The 19,335-nt window shown below is 35.8% G+C and overlaps 4 protein-coding genes across 4 annotated transcripts; 3 read left to right on the top strand and 1 right to left on the bottom strand.

The window, feature by feature from the left end:
* Positions 1-5,967: 5,967 nt before the first annotated feature.
* Positions 5,968-10,481, top strand: LOC108209286 (protein TOC75-3, chloroplastic). Its single transcript, XM_017380109.2, has 7 exons — positions 5,968-7,226; positions 8,309-8,527; positions 8,638-8,745; positions 8,835-9,026; positions 9,113-9,361; positions 9,500-9,754; positions 9,971-10,481. Exons 1-7 carry the CDS (start codon positions 6,060-6,062, stop codon positions 10,208-10,210), a joined length of 2,430 nt encoding a protein of 809 aa, XP_017235598.1. The 5' UTR covers positions 5,968-6,059; the 3' UTR covers positions 10,211-10,481.
* A 380-nt stretch (positions 10,482-10,861) lies between these two features.
* Positions 10,862-13,031, top strand: LOC108207034 (pentatricopeptide repeat-containing protein At5g59600). Its single transcript, XM_064087295.1, has 2 exons — positions 10,862-12,705; positions 12,903-13,031. The coding sequence occupies exon 1, from the start codon at positions 11,002-11,004 to the stop codon at positions 12,634-12,636; it is 1,635 nt and encodes a 544-aa protein (XP_063943365.1). The 5' UTR covers positions 10,862-11,001; the 3' UTR covers positions 12,637-12,705; positions 12,903-13,031.
* Positions 13,032-16,070: 3,039 nt separating this feature from the next.
* LOC108208040 (transcription factor LUX) lies at positions 16,071-17,156 on the bottom strand. Its single transcript, XM_017378515.2, has one exon. It carries the CDS (start codon positions 16,937-16,939, stop codon positions 16,217-16,219), a length of 723 nt encoding a protein of 240 aa, XP_017234004.1. The 5' UTR covers positions 16,940-17,156; the 3' UTR covers positions 16,071-16,216.
* Positions 17,157-18,098: 942 nt separating this feature from the next.
* Positions 18,099-19,260, top strand: LOC108207975 (uncharacterized). The gene is made up of 2 exons (XM_017378441.2): positions 18,099-18,538; positions 18,951-19,260. Exons 1-2 carry the CDS (start codon positions 18,176-18,178, stop codon positions 19,119-19,121), a joined length of 534 nt encoding a protein of 177 aa, XP_017233930.1. The 5' UTR covers positions 18,099-18,175; the 3' UTR covers positions 19,122-19,260.
* Positions 19,261-19,335: the final 75 nt, after the last annotated feature.

A 19,335-nucleotide genomic window follows, 5' to 3' on the forward strand; every position in this document is an offset into this window, starting at 1 on the left:
GTACTGAGAATATCACTAACTTGTATTGGTTTCTAGTTTTTATTTTAAAATTGGTTTCTATTTGATCATTAGCCTATATATATATATATGTGTGTGTGTATATATCTTCATATATATAATATTTATATACCTATTTTACATTTTTTAGTTTATCTCAATCAATCTTTAACCTAAATTTGATTTATCTAGGGTGTGTCTATACATTTACAACAGCAATATGAATAATTTTAAGTATCTCGATAACTATAAAATGTAAATGATGACTTTTGGAATTTGAACATGATTAATGATTTGTTAATGAACTGATATACACATTATAAATAAGAGTTGATAACTGAGTGTGTGTACAACAATTTCCTATTATTTGACCATTGTTTAAATGTTTCACCAATGTAATAGGCTTACTTCTTCGATCAAAAACTTACGCATCTACTGATATTAGTGAATGATTCATAAAAACTGAGTAACTATAAATATGTATGCCGACTGTTACTAGCTACCGGTGTGCGAGTGAGTTTTTTTTTTCCTGTCGCGATGAATGACTAAATTTTTATTTATTATAATTTTCGCAAGTTTAACCCAAACCAATCCGACCCAACCCGAATTAATTGGGTTGGGTAGGGTTGGGTTAGATAAAATTTTTTCAATTAACGGGTTAAGCTTTTATTAACCCGAACTAATTGGGTTGGGTCGTTTTTTTCCAAAAACCCGTCCAACCCAACCCATGTTCACCCCTAGTCCTAGATCTCATGATCCAATCCCATACAGAGCCTGTGAAGCATAGAGCCTGTTTGCCTCACCCGTGTGTTTAGGTTAAGCAATTTTCGACGCTAAAAAATGTTTTGTTTATATAATAATTTTAAAGTCTTCCAAAAAAAAATAACTTTTAAAGTCATTTTAAAGTCAGAAACGGACTGAAATTAAGAAGTTAATTTGAGATATTTTTTTAGTAACTTCAATTTATAAACTTTTTTCTAATACAAAATGTTTTTATTAAAAAAATCACGGAAAAAAGTGCCTTATACTAACTTTTAGAGTTTAAGTTAGTTTCTTGCTTATTTCTGACTTTAAGTCGGTTTCTGACTTATTACACAGATAAACACTTTATAGTTTGGGCTTGTTTGCTTGGGCTTTAAGTCATTTCTGACTTTAATCTGAAAAATGTCTGTTTGAGTAATAAGTCAGAGCTCAGCTTAAAGTCAGAAATAAGCCAGAAACTGATTTAAGGCTAAAAGTTAGTTTGGGTTACTTTTTCCAGTGATTTAATTTGTTTGAACTTTTTTCTTATAAAAAATTTTAATAAGTTACAAAATTACTCAAAAATCACCTTTATTTTTATTATAATATTATTAATAACCCATAAGCCATCAATAATTCAATAATTACCCATACAGACATTTTAAGCTCTCAACTTATCAAATAAGTCATGTTAAGTCATAAGTCACGTTAAGTCATAAATAATAAACTCACCCAAACGAGCTCTAAGTCTAAAAAGTAGTTTTGTAAAAAGCGCATTAAGCGGCCGTCTAGCAAAATCAGTTCTAAAACGCTTTAATTTTGTGCTAAGCGGGTAACTAAGCGTTTTTAAAAATTAAGCGGATTATTAAGCGAATTAAGCGGTCAAAATATGTTGACTTGCTATTTTTTTTTAATTTTAAAATATTATTGCTATTATTATTATTATTATAATATAACTATAATTATATTAAAATATTATAAATTTAAGCTATTACCACAACATAATATTATTTTTAAATATATAAATATTATAACTAAAAATTTAATTATATATTATTAATTCAGTTTAAAATTCTGCTTAAACATCGCAAGATTCTTCCACAGCTTAGCTAAAAAGCCGGGGCGACAGTATATATGCCAACATGAATTACAAATCCTTTTCAAACTTAAACTCTGTTAGAGCATCTCCAACCATCTAAAGCCCTTGGCTAAAAGGTGAGTTGGCATACTTAAAATAAAAAGTTTTAGCCAACTGCTCCAAAAACTCAACTCCAACCATGATGAGCTGTTGTCTATAAATTTAGCCAACCTCCTATGGATGGCTAAATTTGTCGAACCTCTACAGGTCTGTAAGAAAATCTGTAGGAAGATTGTACATCATTTATTATCATATTGAACTGATATATTCTATTTTAACAATTTAAAACATTAATAACATACTATTTTTAAATTATAGCCAATCAATATAGCCAGTACCATTGTGGCAAAATGTCTTACAGGTTCAGCAAATTTTATATAATGTCTTACAGATCCAATTTAGCCAACGATTATAGCCAATGCCGTTGGAGATGCTCTTAGTAGTATTAAGTTTAGGTGGCTGTAAAGATCCAAGAAAAACACTTCCATCACAATGGCATCAATGACCCAAATATCCAGGCCCGATCCTGAACTATCGGGGATCCTGGGCCAAACGAAAAATTGGAGCCCTTTTTAAAAATCTGAAAATATTCAAATCATCAAATTTTTATTATTAATATATTACAAAAAAAGTTCCAAACAATTTATAAATTAGGACATAACACACAATCCAACATTTCATAAAAAATGAGTTCTACGAACCTTCTGAGATGCAAAATCATTGATGACCAAGAAACTCTGGATTTATCAATTGCAGAATCTGTGAATAACTTCAATACATGGATGATAAAACTCACAAGTGATGCACTTTCCAACTGAACTTATCTCTATTTAAATTGTAGAAAGAAATAGGTGTCGTAGTTCAGAATATATGAAGATTCCAAGAGATTTAATGGTTACAACGTCTTGTTTTTCTTGGAAAGTATTCAGATTTAATGGAGACAGAAGGGATGGAGATGAGGGGAGAAGGAGAGACGAGCAGCGAGCTGAAATAAAATTTGGGCTGGATATTTGGATGTGTAATGTGTTATGTGATCTGTTGTGTTATTTTTTGTGTATCACTTTTAATTTTTCTTATCGACAAGTTATCTTGCCTTCCATTTTTTTTCTTTCATTTTTCTTATTTATTAATTTAATTATTTTGTCAATCAATCTATCAAAAAAGATAACTTAAAAATAATAATTATTTTGACAAAAATAATTTTAATATATTCTACCTTAAAAAATAATAATATAAATGAAAACAATAATTTTTTTGACAAAAAAAAAATAATTAATTAAATAACCTAAAATTTTTGGGGCCCCTCTTATTTTTGGGCCCTAGGCCCCTGCCCCTCTGGCCTACTCTCAGAACCGGGCCTGCAAATATCTGCGCACAATAAATTTTTCGTTAGTCTCAAATCTCGGTTAACTATCACCGCAATCGGCGTTGCCTCCGGCTTTCTCATTCATCGGCTAGCAAATCATCATTTTCGTAACAGTATTGGTGGTGTGAGTTCTACACTGCTGTCTTTTTTCTCGCCGAAAGCAAAAGACGAGAGCTTGCAGCCATTATCCGGGTAGAATTATGTCATTAAAAAAGAATATCAGACATAATCGGAGCGGATATAAAAATGCTCATATCCGAGATCATAAGTTATTTGGATTTAATTTTTTGTCAATTTAATCGTTTTCAAAAACAAATATGATACGTATATAGCGGATGAGAAAATGACCTAAATATCGTTATTCTAAAGGATAAAAGTCCAAATTAACGATTGTTATACAAGGTGCCCTGTTTAAACACTGAGATGCGCATGTTTCATGTGCGTATATCTTCAAAATATCAGCACTAACTTCTTTCATATCTCTTCTTACTTCTCTGGACTACTCTTCTTCAGCTATAATAGATATTTAAACATACACATGTACCTTAATCTATATACAAATGTTTAATATTTTTTTATATAAATATTTTCAACAATTGATTTAAATTTCATTGAAGTAAATGAATTTGTATTCTTGGATTAGTGGTTGAAGCGGATGATTTCTCAAGTAAGACTGATGTGGCTGGAACAAGTAAATAATATCCACAGCTTCACCAGATGAATAATGAATAATATGAGATAGAGCTGCAATTCGAGTCGGGCGGCTCGCGAGCTCGCCCGACTGGAACTCGTTTAAGTAGGCTCGACTCGGCTAAACGAGCCGAGCTCGGGCAAAGGTTCTGGCTCATTTAATTAAACGAGCCGAATTCGGGTAGAGATATAGGCTCGATTAAGTGTAAAATCAAACGAGCCGCTCGCCCGACTCGCTAAAACTGGCTCGTTTAGCTAAACGAGCCGGCTCGACTCGACTCTTGAAATTAAACGAGTCAAATTCGGGCAGAGATTCAGGCTTGATTAGTTAAACGAGCCGGCTCGGTTCGGCTCGATTAACTTCGGCTCGAATTACGCCCGGCTCGAAACTCGGCTCGTTCGGCCCGAATTACACCCCTAATATGAGAGGATAGACGTATGTTGAAGACGTGTTATTATTTTAGTAAGCTGATAGTCTGATACGCATCATCAATATGCGTAGGTACACTAACACGCATTCTTATATCGCTCTCTCTCCCAGCCGCCTCTCCTCTCTTCCTCTTCTATTAGGGTTTGTCTTTTTTCAAGTAAATCGAGGGGCTTCCACTGGTTTTCTCCGGTGGAAAGCCCCAACCCCTTTATTATTTATTATTACCCTCGTCAATTTCTTTTCAATAAAACCCAATCTTTTGGGTGTTTGTGTGTCTCTCCTCTTGGAGTGTGTGGTTGTGTCTCTCCTTTTGGAGTGTTTGTTATGTCTTTGTTTAGTCATGATTGGGTTGATTTCGTGTTGGATCAGTTGAAAACGAGTTTATTGATATTTTTGGTGATCTACAAAAACTGTATCGAATCTGAGACGGTGGTGATTATTGCAAGAGCTCACCTTTCACAATCAAAGATTGTTCATCATTTACGGGTTTACACTTTCGGCATGTCTATAGCTGGTATCCGGCATGTAGATAGCTGGGGTGCTTTCGGCAAGTCTATAGCTGGTATTCGGCATGTAGATAGCTGTGGTGCCACTTCTCCAATCTCCATTTATGCGATTGGTGTTTCTGAACATTGGGCTATCAATAGTTTTTATGTGATATGGTCAATTGCGATGTTACTGTTTCCAGAGATTTTGGTGCAATTTGGATCGCTTGGGATGTCTTTGATTTCGTTCTTAGTTTCAAGAATTATTGAATTCTATCTGTTAAACGATCAGGAAACAAATCATCTAATTGTTTTTAGCATGCTATTTGTTTTACCACCTGGTTGTATCGACAGTTGGGGGTTTGTCCCGACTGTATTATATTCAAGTTAATGAAATCTTCTTGCTTTTGTCAAAAAAAAAAAACACGCATTCTTATTATGCGTATACATATTATAATTTTCAAAGAAATCGATGTATAAACATTAGAGACGCAGTGCTAAAATCCGTATATAGACACGCATCCAGAACATGCGAATATAAGTGGTTATTTTGTCATCCATTCTCTATCGCCTGTATAAATTTAGGGGCCGTCTGAGTGAGTTCAAAATAAGTGTTTCTTGCTTAAAGTAAAAAAATAAGTAAAATTATAATTTAGTTAAGACTAATAAATGATTGAAGTGTTTGGGAAAAAGGTAGAAGTCATGAAACGAAAGCTGGTAATCCTAACTCTTTATAAGTGATTCTCGACTACTGTACGAACTTAAAACTCCAGAAACGGACTTATAAACCCCACCCAAACACCGACTTGCAACACTTGCAACCCTAAATATAATCATATGTAGAGAATAACTATTAATTTAGATTAATTGTTGTTTTTAATAAAAGTAGGTCCTTCATATTTTTACGAACATATTCTTTTCAATTTTTTGCTGAAAACAAATTATAAATTTTGTTAACAAATTTCATCAAAAAAATTAATTTTTATATTATATTTAATGTGTAAATATAAAAAAATTATCGAACAATGGTTTGATTTACATATTTTTCTCGACAGCACGTTAACTCTTACCTTAGACTAGACCGTACACAACCTTAGCATGTAGATAAAACACTTGAACACATCGTAGTCTCCACTGTACCCAGGCCAGGCCCCAACTAGAAAGCCAACTAGGGTACTCTCTCTCTCTCTCTCTCTCTTATCTCTAAATAAAATGGCGTCGATCGTCGCCGCCGCCGGAACCCTAGCTCCTCTCAATATCTCTTCCACTCCCCGTCGCTCTTACCGCCGTTCCTCGACCTCTACTTCCCTCTCCGCCGCTCCATTCCTCCCCCAAATCCGCTGCTCAATCTCTCCCCAAAACCCTAATCCCTCCCCGCAAAACCCTAATTTCCCCGCCAAATCTCCGTTCTCTCTATCTCGCTCGGCTCCTCTAGCTCTCACTGCGGTCTCCGTCGGCTCCGGCTTCCTTATTCATCTCCTGGCCGCCGGAAACGGCGGGATCGGCGGCGGATTTGGTGGTTCCGGCGGCGGAGGTGGCGGTGGAGGATCCGGCGGAGGTGATTTCTGGTCTCGCTTGCGGTCGTATTTGGTTGCGAATGCGAAAGAAGATGAAAATCAAGCGGAGTGGGACCCTCACGGTTTATCTGCCAATGTGGTGCTGCAAATGAACAAGCTGAGTGGATTCAAGAAGTATAAGGTCTCAGATGTTGTGTTTGTCGATAAGCTGACTTCGGAGAGTATTGGCAGTGACGATTCTTTTAACGAAATGGTTACGATTAGACCTGGCGGGATTTACACGAAAGCTCAGCTGCAGAAAGAGCTCGAGACATTGGCTACGTGTGGCATGTTTGAGAAAGTCGATATTGAGAGCACGACTAAGCCGGATGGGACAATTGGGATTGCAATTTCGTTTGTGGAGAGTAGTTGGTCAGTTGCGGATAGGTTTAAGTGTATTAATGTGGGGTTGATGGCTCCATCAAAGACTACAGATAAGGATCCAATGGAGATGAGTGAGAAGGAGAGGATGGAGTTTATGAGGAGTCAAGAGAGGGATTATAAGAAGAGAATGGATAGGTCGAGGCCTTGTATGTTGCCCGCTTCTACTCATAGGGAGATTTTGGATATGTTGGCGGTGGAAGGGCAGGTGACTGCCAGGTTGTTGCAAAAGATTAGAGATAAGGTCCAGAGGTGGTATCATGATAATGGGTATGTGTGTGCTCAGGTAGTGAATTTTGGGAATTTGAATACTAGGGAAGTGGTTTGTGAGGTTGTGGAAGGGGATATTACGCAGGTGGTGGTACAGTTTCAGGATAAACTTGGGAATGTGTGTGAAGGTAATACTCAGTTCGGAGTTGTCAGGAGAGAATTACCCAAATATGTAAGTAACAACGCAATTGTTGTGTTGCATCCACATTGGATTAACTTATTTTTTGTTCTTTTTTATTTTCTCATACATGATTATGTCAAAGTTTCAGTCTTTTATTTCTTTGGGAATAGTATAGGTTGTATTCATCTGTTCTTGCATTTGGTTGATTAATTTTGACCAATAGTTGTTGCATTTTAGCATATTATGTCGGTGGGAACTGATTTAGGAAGAACTAAAAATAGTAAGAAAGGATATTCTTGGGTGGATTGCCTGGATTAACAAAAAAGAACACAACTACCCTCACAATCCTTAAACGAGCTCAGTTTCAGTAGTCAATTAAATCTAAGCTTGCACTTACATCAATTATAACTCAACTTATCCGGAGTGTAATCAAGTCACCCAGACCACAAGTAGTGAAGCTCAGTTTGTTTGTTAAGGTTGATAGTTCGAACCTAGGTGGAGGCAAATGTATGCTTAAGTATTTAAATTTCTAATAAGACCTTGCCCAGAATAAATAGAGTTGTTTAGACTATTTGTAGGGAGGGAAATAAGGCTCGATACTCTTGTATGTTCACAATTCTGAGTACTGACAAGATGGCATAATATACTCCCTCCGTCCCACTTATTATGTTCTTTTTTCTTATTCTACTCATCCCAAAATTATTGTCCATATTTAGTAATTATGGTAAATTAAGTATTAATTATGTTAATATCTTTGAAATACAATGAGCTTATTTAATATGAGTGAATAAATGGTGAATTTCTGATTGTGGACAAAATGAGTGGGACGGTAGGTTTCAGTGGTTTCTATCAGTTCAATCTTTTTTTCTTTTTACAGTAAACTGATGGGGGAGGGGGTGCCTAGCAGTAGTATTAGAGGCAAGTGGATTACTTTTGCTTTACAAAAACGATTACTGTTTTACCAATTATACTTTTGTGTGGAAAAGGGGAGTAGTATCAATATATTCCCAACTGCATATATAGTTGATATATATATATATATATATATATATATAATTAACATGTGACTTGTGTAGACTTCTTTTACTACATGGCTGTTAACCTTTACTAATGATGATATGTGTGGGTTACAGCTTCGACAAGGTAAAGTATTTAACATAGAAGGGGGGAAGCAGGCATTGCGCAATATAAACTCTCTAGCTTTGTTTTCTAACATTGAAGTCAATCCACGCCCTGATGAAAAAACTGAGGGTGGGATTGTGGTGGAGATTAAACTTAAAGAACTGGAACAGCAGTCAGCTGAAGTTAGCACAGAATGGAGTATAGTTCCTGGACGCGGAGGTCCTACTCTGGTATATATTATACCTAGTGTTTTCCATTTAGTGTGCGATCAGTCTAATTAGATTTGTTTCAATTCCAAGTACTTTTGCTAAGTCCTATTTTCTATCTATTTACTGTCCAGGCTTCAATTCAGCCAGGGGGGACTGTTTCTTTTGAACATAGAAATCTTAAAGGATTAAATAGGTCCCTTCTTGGTTCAGTCACGACCAGTAACTTTCTGAATCCTCAGGTTAGTTTATCTTAGCTACATAACAAAAGATTATCACTAGTATGCTTACCTTATAAATCTAACAATAAAGGATGGGTGTCTGTCTGCAGGATGATCTTGCTTTTAAACTTGAGTATGTGCATCCATATCTAGATGGTCTGAATAGTTCACGTAATCGCACACTCCGTACTAGCTGCTTCAACAGCAGGAAACTTAGTCCAGTATTTACTGGTGGGCCAGGAATGGATGAAGTCCCACCAATATGGGTTGATCGGGCTGGCATCAAAACTAACATCACAGAGGTAAACACAAGTACACAACATACCCCCAATATGTAATGACATTAAGTTTCCTTATCACACTTAACAAATCACTACTTATTATGCAGAATTTCACTCGTCAAAGCAAGTTCACGTATGGAATTGTGATGGAAGAGATAACAACACGAGATGAAAGCAGTAACATTTGTGCAAATGGGCAAAGGGTGTTGCCAGGTGGAGGTGTAACTGCTGATGGACCTCCAACGACCCTCAGTGGCACTGGCATTGACCGGATGGCATTTTTACAGGCCAATATCACAAGAGACAACACTAAGTTTGTCAATGGAGCAATTGTGGGTGAAAGAAATGTATTTCAGGTGAGCAAAAAAAAAAAATGAAGTTTATAGATTAAGAAAAATGTCAGAAGTGTATCTTGGCATATTGTAAGATGATCACTGTGTTTTTTTTTTCTTACCGCGTCTTTCTAATACCAGTGGTTTTGACTCGTTCTGCAGCTAGATCAAGGTCTTTTCATTGGCAGCAAGTTCCCATTTTTCAATCGTCACCACCTGACTTGGACCAAATTCCTCCAGCTAAAGGCAGTAGAAGAAGGTGCTGGTAAACCACCACCACCAGTGCTAGTCCTGCATGGGCATTATGGTGGTTGTGTTGGAGACCTTCCAAGTTATGACGCATTTACTCTAGGGGGACCTTATTCAGTCAGAGGTTACAATATGGGAGAATTAGGCGCTGCCAGAAATATCCTTGAGGTACAGTCGTGAATAAATATTATATTTTTATTAGAAAAAATTTGGGACTAGTTGTTTTACCTGGCTGTATATTTTTCATGTTAAAACAAAAGATCAGTAATTAGTTGTACACGAGGACCACCCGAATATAGTCGAGTCTGAGGTGATAATAACTTGCTTGTAGATAAACTATATGCAAATAATTTCTTAATTTTTACTGACTATGTTTACATGCAGCTTGCTGCTGAGCTTCGTGTACCTGTTAGGAACACGCATGTGTATGCATTTGCAGAGCATGGGAACGATTTGGGAAGCTCAAAAGAAGTCAAGGGTAACCCAACTGAGGTTTACAGGCGTATGGGACAGGGGTCATCATATGGTGTTGGCGTAAAGTTAGGTCTGATACGAGCTGAGTATGCTGTTGATCACAATTCTGGGACGGGTGCTGTGTTCTTTAGATTTGGCGAGAGATTCTGAGATATATCTCGTGTTCATAGTTTTGCCGGATACTATAATAATCTTGAAGTTAGTTTAGTGATCAGAAGTTGAGTTTGGGAGAGGAAAACGTCGGACCAAAAAAATTCATGTACAATTTATTGTATCAGTTGCTTCTTTTTTTCTTTTTTCTTTTTTCATTTTTATGTTCATTTTCAAGTTGATCTTAAGCCACGACTTGTGTTTTTCAACTGAGATGATAGTTTATGTAAATCAGATATCTTAATTTTTCAAGGTTCAGATTTCAGGGATATATGGTTTGGACCTTGATTGTTGCATCATTTTCTTCTGTATATTTTTATCTGCAAACAGAGGAATGTCTGTTGGGTCTGATCAGGGAGAATTTAATCAGCCATCATCACCCTTACCAAAGGCTGGGATAACATATTATTGCTCCCTCCTATCGGCTAAAAATTGTAGCTAGAAGAGAATGTGTGTCTTTCAACTAAAAATTATAGATATATAAGAGAAATTGTCTTTGAACTATAATTTGTGCCGGCAGGAAGAGCAAAAGTGTAATGGTAACGGATCGTAATGGCTGCTTAAGCTCTCCCCTCTGGAAGCATGTCTGTGTTTTGATCGTGAATAAGAATGAGAATCGGAAATGAGATGTATGGAAATGAGTATCTCATAATACATACTTCCGGTTAACAAGGTTCAGAAGTAGAAAGTGAAGCATTCTGCTGCTTGTAAACAGGAACTCAATAGATTTTAGAATATAGCAACAGTCATATATACAATATTGCTAGCCCTTGTCACTTGTTAGGGATGTAATGCTCTCCTCTGTAAAAAGAGCAGTTTGTAATAAAATCATTACCGATCATTGTTCGCTTCACACATTATCATCTGATGAATATGTGAAAATCATTGAAATCTACGGCCGTGATCGAGCATTACAATCAGGCAAAGCTTTACATGGTCACCTGGTTGTTAATGGGCTATCTCGTTTGACCCATTATGCTTCCAAGCTTGTGGCATTTTATACCGAGTGCAGACAGTTAAATGATGCCCGGAAAGTATTCGACAAAATTCCTCAAACAAACGTCCGCCGCTGGATAGTTCTTGTTGGCGCCTATGCTCGTCACGGCTTTCACCAGGAGGCTATGGATGTTTTTTGTGAGATGCAAGTAGAAGGCGTGGAACCCAACAAATTTGTTTTCCCCAGCATTCTGAAAGCCTCAGGACACCTGTCTGATAAACGTACTGGAGAGAAGATACATACTGTAGTTCTTAAAAATGGATTTGAAACTGACGCATTTGTTGTAAGTGCATTAGTAGATATGTATGCAAAATGTGGAAAAATTGATAAGGCAAGGTCGGTGTTTGATAACTTTGGTGAAAAGGATTTGGTGACTTTGAATGTAATGGTATCAGGCTATGTTCACCATAGGTGTGTAGAAGAGGCTCTGAATTTGGTCAAAGAAATGCAGTTAACAGTTATTAAACCAAATGTGGTAACTTGGAATATATTGATTGCGGGTTTTTCACAAGCTGGTGATGAATCAATGGTCGGTAAACTTTTTCAATTGATGCAAGATTCCGGTGTAGAGCCTGATGTAGTGTCCTGGACTTCAGTTATTTCTGGATTTGTGCAGAATTTCCGATACATGGATGCTTTTGATACATTCAAGAAAATGTTTGGTGTTGGCATGCTTCCAACTTCAGCTACTATTAGTAGTCTTTTGCCTGCTTGTGCAACTCTAGCAGATTTGAAGCACGGAAAGGAAATTCATAGTTATGCAGTGGTGAGAGGATTTGAAGAAGACACGTTTGTAAGTAGTGCTCTCATAGACATGTATTCCAAATGTGGATCACTATATGAAGCAAAAACTTTATTTACGAATATGTCTGAAAGGAATACAGTTACTTGGAACTCCATGATCTTTGGATATGCAAATCATGGTTACTGCGAAGAAGCTATTCACCTTTTCAATCAGATGGCAGATGAAGGAGAAACAAAAGTAGACCACTTATCTTTCACAGCAGCTCTAACGGCTTGCAGTCTTGGTGGAATGACTGAACTAGGCCAAGCTTTGTTCAACTCAATGCAAGAAAATTATCATATCAAGCCAAGATCAGAGCATTATGCCTGTGTTGTGGATTTAATGGGTAAAGCAGGAAAGATAGACGAGGCTTATGATATGATCCAGAAGATGCCTATTGAACGCGATAAGTTTGTATGGGGTGCACTATTAGGGGCATGTAAACAACATGGTAATGTAGATATTGCTGAAATTGCAGCTAAGCATCTGTCCAAGCTTGAGCCTGAGAGTGCAGGAAGCAGTTTGGTGCTATCAAGTTTGTACATGGATGCTGGAAGTTGGAGAGATTCTGCCAGAGTGAAAAGGAGGATGAAGAAAAGAAAACTGGAGAAGTTGCCCGGCTGCAGTTGGATCAATAGCACATGATATTTACCCTAAACGGAGAGAAAGCTTCAAGCAAGCAGCGCAAGCCAGAGGGGCCAAGAAGTCAGGACGGTAAGCTTCACTAAACATAGTAAATGTCTTTACTCTAGCTAAGCAACTTTTTAGCACTTAAATCTCATAGTCAGATGCTTAGGATGGACAGCTAAACTTGTTAGATCACTTGAAAGATCTCATAATGCTTAGTGATTGATACCGAAAGAAAATGTTTACATTGATGATTGATCCCTAACAGTGTAGTAGTTTATCAGATACTCCATCTTCTCTCAGAACAAGATATTGAGAGTTCAAAGTTCGATATCATTATGTGTGCTCAAGTAACCAAAATCTCTCATCTCGATAACAAGATATTGAGGGTTCAAAGTTTCGATATTACCAACAAAGTAAAGAGATTATTTGTCTTTGCACAAGTATTAACAAGTTAGAAGCCAATTGGTTTGAAGGAGTGAGTCGAAGCAAACTGTTGTGGTAATTATATTATTGCAAGTGGTATCTTTTCTTTTCAAGCTTAAAGGGCTCAACCATTCCTTTCAACTAGCAGTGAATATTTTTGTGATTGGTCTTATGATTCTTACGGTAAGAGATATTTGTGATCGCAGTGGATCTTTTATGATTCATACGGTAATAGATATTTGTGATTTATTCGCACATTTCGAAAGTTTCAGTAGTCATCATTACTTCACTAGTATGCACAGTTTATCTTGTGAGAAATGAACACAAGTTGTGATATTCTATATATGATGATTATTTCTGATTTTTTGTATAATTTCAATTCATCCACGGCGTTTATTCCTATTTAAAGGGGAGAGAAAATTTAAAGTACATGAAATGAAAAAATATAAGAAGGGAATCCCTTTAAAAAGAAAAAAGAATATCTAAATGAAATAACTTTACAAGCACATTTTTGGTCTTTAATGTCTGGACCAAAATATAGTGCAAGTATAAAGTAGAGGAATTACGTGGATTCCGTTTATGAGACCTGAAAAGCATCTAAAAACCCAATGAGAGTCAGCCGCCATTCATAATTATGATCCATCTTTCACCGCCCCCTTCTTCCATCAAAACCACATTCATCCTATCCATCCTCTCATCCCGTTTCCTCCATTTCTATATCTTTAATTTCTATTATAATAATTTTCAATAAAATCGAGATCTAAATCCTTTTGGGTGTGATCTTGTTACCGTACCATCTTTTTGGGTCGTTGATTGTCCCCAATTTTTGGGTGTATGTCTTGTTGCGTTTTTGATTTGTTGTCATGTTGCGTGAAGAATGATTTCTACGGTGTATTGGGAGATTTGGGCAACCCGCTTCAAATCTGGAATTGTGGTACTTATCACGAGAGCTCACCTCGCATAACAAAGGATTGTTTAATATATGGGGCATCTGTACCCCCAACCTCAGTTGGTGCTGATGGATATGAACAATGTTCAATCACTGGTTTTTTATGTGCGCAGGTCAATTGTGATTTCACTATTTTCAGTGATGTTGGTGTCGACTGGATTGCTCGAGAAACTTTTGTAATCATTTTTATTATCAAGAATATTTATATCTATCTGTTAAGCAATCTGAAAACAAAACGACTATTTGTTTAGCTCGATTTTTGTTTCACAATCAGGTTGTAGTTGTCAGTTTGGGGGTTTGTCCCGACTGTGTTCTTAGATTTTATGTTCAATAAAATCTTATTGTTCATCAAAAAAGAACTGAAAATCATCTCATAAAAGGGGTTAAATGGCAGTTAGGTCACTCAACTGGCCTATAACTTTCACCTGGGTCATCGCACTCAAAAAGCTGTCACTCAGGTCACTTAACTAGTAAAAGTGTGCAAGTGAATCATCAAACACGATAAAAATTTCACAGCCGTTAAATCCTGTTGACTATAGACGGTCCTCTGTTAAATCCTTACAGAACTGAAAATCCGGCCGAATAGCCATTCCTTCCGACGAAAAGCTCAAGATATCCGGCGAATATCGATTTCCTTCGTTTCTTAAGCAAAATTTATGATTCATACACCAAAATAAAGCTTATAACATCTACAAACTCATAACCATATCAAGACATACTAACAATCAATGAATAAAGCAGAAAATTGAAATTAAAAACTAAGAAAAACTAAGAACTCGACCAACCCATTTAGCAACACAACAAATACAAAAATTCATATAAATAGACTCGCTTAAGCATGGAAAAGCTATTGGTGGCATCAAGAACATCCAAAACAGCCCAGAAATGAAGAACCCAATTCGTATATTTTTTTTAAAAAAACGAGATAAAGCAATGATCAACCTTATACAATGGTGTTGGTATCAATAGAAAGAGCTCGAAACAAGCTTCAATTTGGTATATAGAACATCAAAAACGGTGATATGTAGCTCCTGGAATCGTAAGATGAAGTTCAAGAACAAATTTCTCGAATTTTCAAATTTTCATCTATTATTTGACTCTGCTGCTGAGTCAAATTTTCATCCATTATTTAAAGTTAGTAACGGTCAATGACCTATCTGAAAATTTTAAAGACAGTAATGAGTTGACTGACAGTTTTTTGAGTTGAATGACCCAACTGAAAGTTACTAGCCAGTTGAGTGATCTAACTGTCATTTAACATCTCATAAAAGAGATGTGTTATGTCTTATGTGTAGGCTGTAGCCCACCAATCCACAGCCCACGTACGGAATTAGAAGGTGACAATGTTTTACTGCTTACCCGCCCCCTCAAATTTTCAAGTTATTTTTTAAAACGTTTTTTAAGATTTATTTAAAATAAAATTTTATAATATATTTTTTTTAATAAATTTTTCTGAATAAAATTTTGATGAATGTTTATTTAAAAAAATATTTAAAAAAATTATGAAATTATATTTTATAAAAGTATCAAAATACGTAATCATAAACAACGACGGGACAGCCATGCGCAACTGATTCAATAAACAGCCTAGTCATTTTTCAACAGTTGTCTAAAAATATTTAAATATTTCTTTATAAAGACAACAGTCAGATGATTATCAAGGGGTTATTTTGATAAATGTGGATGATATTTTCTGAATAACAATAATATCCGAATGAGATACACATATATAATTTAATTGTAGTCTAAATTATTTTATTAGTTGTAATGAGTTGTAACTAAATCTCATTTGAAACTTATAAATAATACATATATAATTTAATTGTAGTCTAAATTATTTTATTATTATTAAATATATAAAATAATTTTACTATCAACACATATAAATATATACTATATTTTATTTAATATAATGACATTAACCCTGGTTTTTTTTTTTTTTACAAAACATTAACCCTGTTTTAAAACTCATCTGTTGCAATGGTAAATCAGAGTGATTACGTTAACTACAATTGGACTTGACAGTACAGTACAATAGCATGCATTAGTTATAGCACAAAGAACATGTAAATTGGGATTTAGAACAAAACACCATGTCAATTATTCATATAAACCCATCAATGATGAATTCAGCACCATGATCGATATACAAATATAAATCCAACAAAGGATCTTTTTCCCAAATTAAAGCTCCAATTCAACTTATTCCCAACCAATAAGTCATTATCTATAATCATATCCATGATACATCCCAGCTTGTCCATACCCCGGCATTGCCACCATTTGTCCACCATACGCCGTCGCCATCGACCCGCCGTTCCCCTCCCGTAAACTCTGCGGCACTGGCGTCGAACCAAACAGCTGATCATAAACCGAAGAGCCCTCACTCGATAACCCTTGCATCCTCTTCAAGTAGAGCCTGTACTTCTGCAGATGAGACGCGACATTCTCGCGGCTCAGCCCTTCCACATTCATCATCTCCATTATCCTCTTCGGCACCGCATTCTTGATCCCTAAATGCGCCACCACTTCCACGAACCTCTTATGCAGCTGAGGGGTCCACACTAGCCTGGCTCTCTTGGTAGCCACCTCCGTCTCGAGTTTTCTCGAGTTTCTCGGATCCGAACGGAGACAGTCTCCGTTTGGATCCGAGATTGGAAATTCATCCAACGACGATGAATTCCAATTATTAGCTTGTATGTAATTATTATTATTGTTGTTGTTGTTGTATTGGCCTTTGAGAGATGACATTGTTCTCTGTGAAGCACGAGCCACGTCGAGATTAGTCCGGTAGGGTTCCGGCGTTATGCTGAACGCCGATGCTAATTCCGGCGGGATCAACGGCTGAGATAACGGAGTCAAGTCGGAGACGTTAGGCAATCCGTGCTCCCAGTCGGAGACTCGGTCGTCATCGGAGTATCCGCCGCCGGTGTAATCAGTCATCATATTCAATAATATTTGTGTGTATATGAATCAATGAAGTAAAGGATAAGATGGAGTTATGTATAGAGATGAGCTGGGGAGAGAGTCAAAGGGAGAAATGATAGGAAGGGCGTGTTTGGATTGGTGTTAAAGGGGAATGGGGGATTATATAGTGAGAAGAAAGGGAAGGTAGAGTAGAGTAGTATCCTGAAGATAAAAATCAGAAAGTGCGAAAGGCATGATTCTGCGGGGAGAATATAAATAGGGGTTAGATTTTTTGAGATATTTTTAAGCTTCTAAATATCTTTCCTCTTTCGGATGCTACTTTTAACAAAATATACAGATTCATTTTTTTAAAAAATTTGACAGAAAGTCTTTTTAAATACACTGTTACACATGCAGCACGCTACGCAGATAATCTTTTTTATCAACTTACAGCAAGTTGAACAATGTTATAACATGTGATAAAATAGTAATATTTTAATAAATATGATAAAAATAGTATATTAGTATTTAAATTATTTTTTCAGTGCATATATTTTAACATACTGTTATTTTATTATTTTTACTATTATAATATATTTGAATTATTATTACGAAGAAGATAATAGATAAGAGATGCGTTAAAAATAGAATAGCGTGAACTTGTTATTGATAAATGATTTAATGATAACTTAAAAATAAAAATAAGACACGTCCTTGAAAATGTCATAAAAATTTGATTTGATAGAGGCGAATCCATTTTTATCTTAACGGATTTTATTGAATCCAATATGTTGAGTTTGAAGTAAGTTTTAGACTTAAAACAATTTGGATACTAGCTATTTCGTATTGAACCAAATTCAAAATTCAAAACCCAATACGAACAAAAAATGCAAGAAAAAAATTCTCTATAAATAATTTACTCTTATAAATATTATATTTTAACCATAATTAAGTTTGTTTATAATATATTAATATGTGCTTCTGCAATACTTGACAAAAGAAAGAAAATTATCTGAATTATAAATATTTATTTTTCAGAAATACTATGCAAATCCAAAATCGACTACATTCAACAAGTATTACAATCACATATATAATTTTGACCATATTTTCAAATAAAAAAACTTCGTAAATTTTCCAAAAAGAACAATTGTGTAGCCGGTCTAATCGCGGACCGGTTTCGAACAGCGAGAAGATTGAACCCAATCCTTAGCCACTTTGAGATTGTGTTGAGCAGTAAGATATCTTAGGTGGAAGTGCAGCAGCCCATGAAACATGGTCATTGTATCTCTATCTCCATCTTCACCACAGCTTCTCACCATTTTCAACCCCAAAAAACATCATAATTCTCATAATCACCCAGCTTCATCTCTTTTTATATCATCAAATTCTCTTCTTTACTCAAAAAGATGCAAACTTTATCACAACCCACCACCACTTGTGATAAGCCCTTCAAAAATAAACTATAATTCAAGAGTTTATGCCATTTCTGAAAATTTGAAGCTTGCAGAAGTAACCCCAGTTGAGAGTTCAAAGCAGATAGTGAATGCAGCTACTACAAGTGGAGATGGGGTTTCTAATATTATTACAGTTCTTTTGTTCCTTGCATTTGTTGGATTATCAGTTCTCACTATTGGGGTAAATTCTGATAATTCATAAATTAATTTTATTGCTTTATGGTATTGATACATGAGCATGATGTATACATGATAAGTAACCCTTGCTTGTAACACTTTTAAAGTCTTCGCCACTCCGTCTCTGACTTAACATGGTATCGGAGTCGGGTTTAGTAAATGTCTCCGTTCTGGATCATGTGAACTATGCCTATATATTTCATATGTTAATTATTGTGCATTGATCCACTCGATCCCAAAAAATTGGGTATGGTAAGGCTTTTAGGGGATGGAGCATATTTGTACTTAAATATGGTATACATTATAGACCTTACTCCCCAAAGGGTTCGAGGTTAGGATTCTAGGAGAGTTGGTAACTTAGCGAATGAGGGTAAAGATTGTGGGGGTTAATTTGTTTGTTTTTGGTGAATTTGTAGGTTATCTATATAGCTGTGACAGATTACTTGCAGAAAAGGGAGAGAGAGAAATTCGAGAAAGAGGAATCTGCTAAGAAGAAGAAAGCCAACAAGAAGAGGAAGGTGAAAGCAAGGGCTGGACCAAAAGGATTTGGACAGAAGATTGTTGAGGTTGATGATGATGATAGCTAGGAATTCTATGTGAGCCTCTTTGCTTTTTTGCTTTGTTCTTTTCGTTCATTGTGATTCTTAGGCACTTTAAAGAACCGGATTCTCTCTATAATGTATATTTTTTGCACTTAATCTGAATATAGTTGTGTATTACAAAATATATTAATCTACCATTGATTTCCCGTTTTTTAGGATACTGCATACTGTTAAATGCATTAGATTTTTTAATGTTCAA

This window comes from Daucus carota, chromosome 2 (assembly GCF_001625215.2).
Source record: "Daucus carota subsp. sativus chromosome 2, DH1 v3.0, whole genome shotgun sequence".
In the NCBI taxonomy this organism is placed as follows: domain Eukaryota; kingdom Viridiplantae; phylum Streptophyta; class Magnoliopsida; order Apiales; family Apiaceae; genus Daucus; species Daucus carota.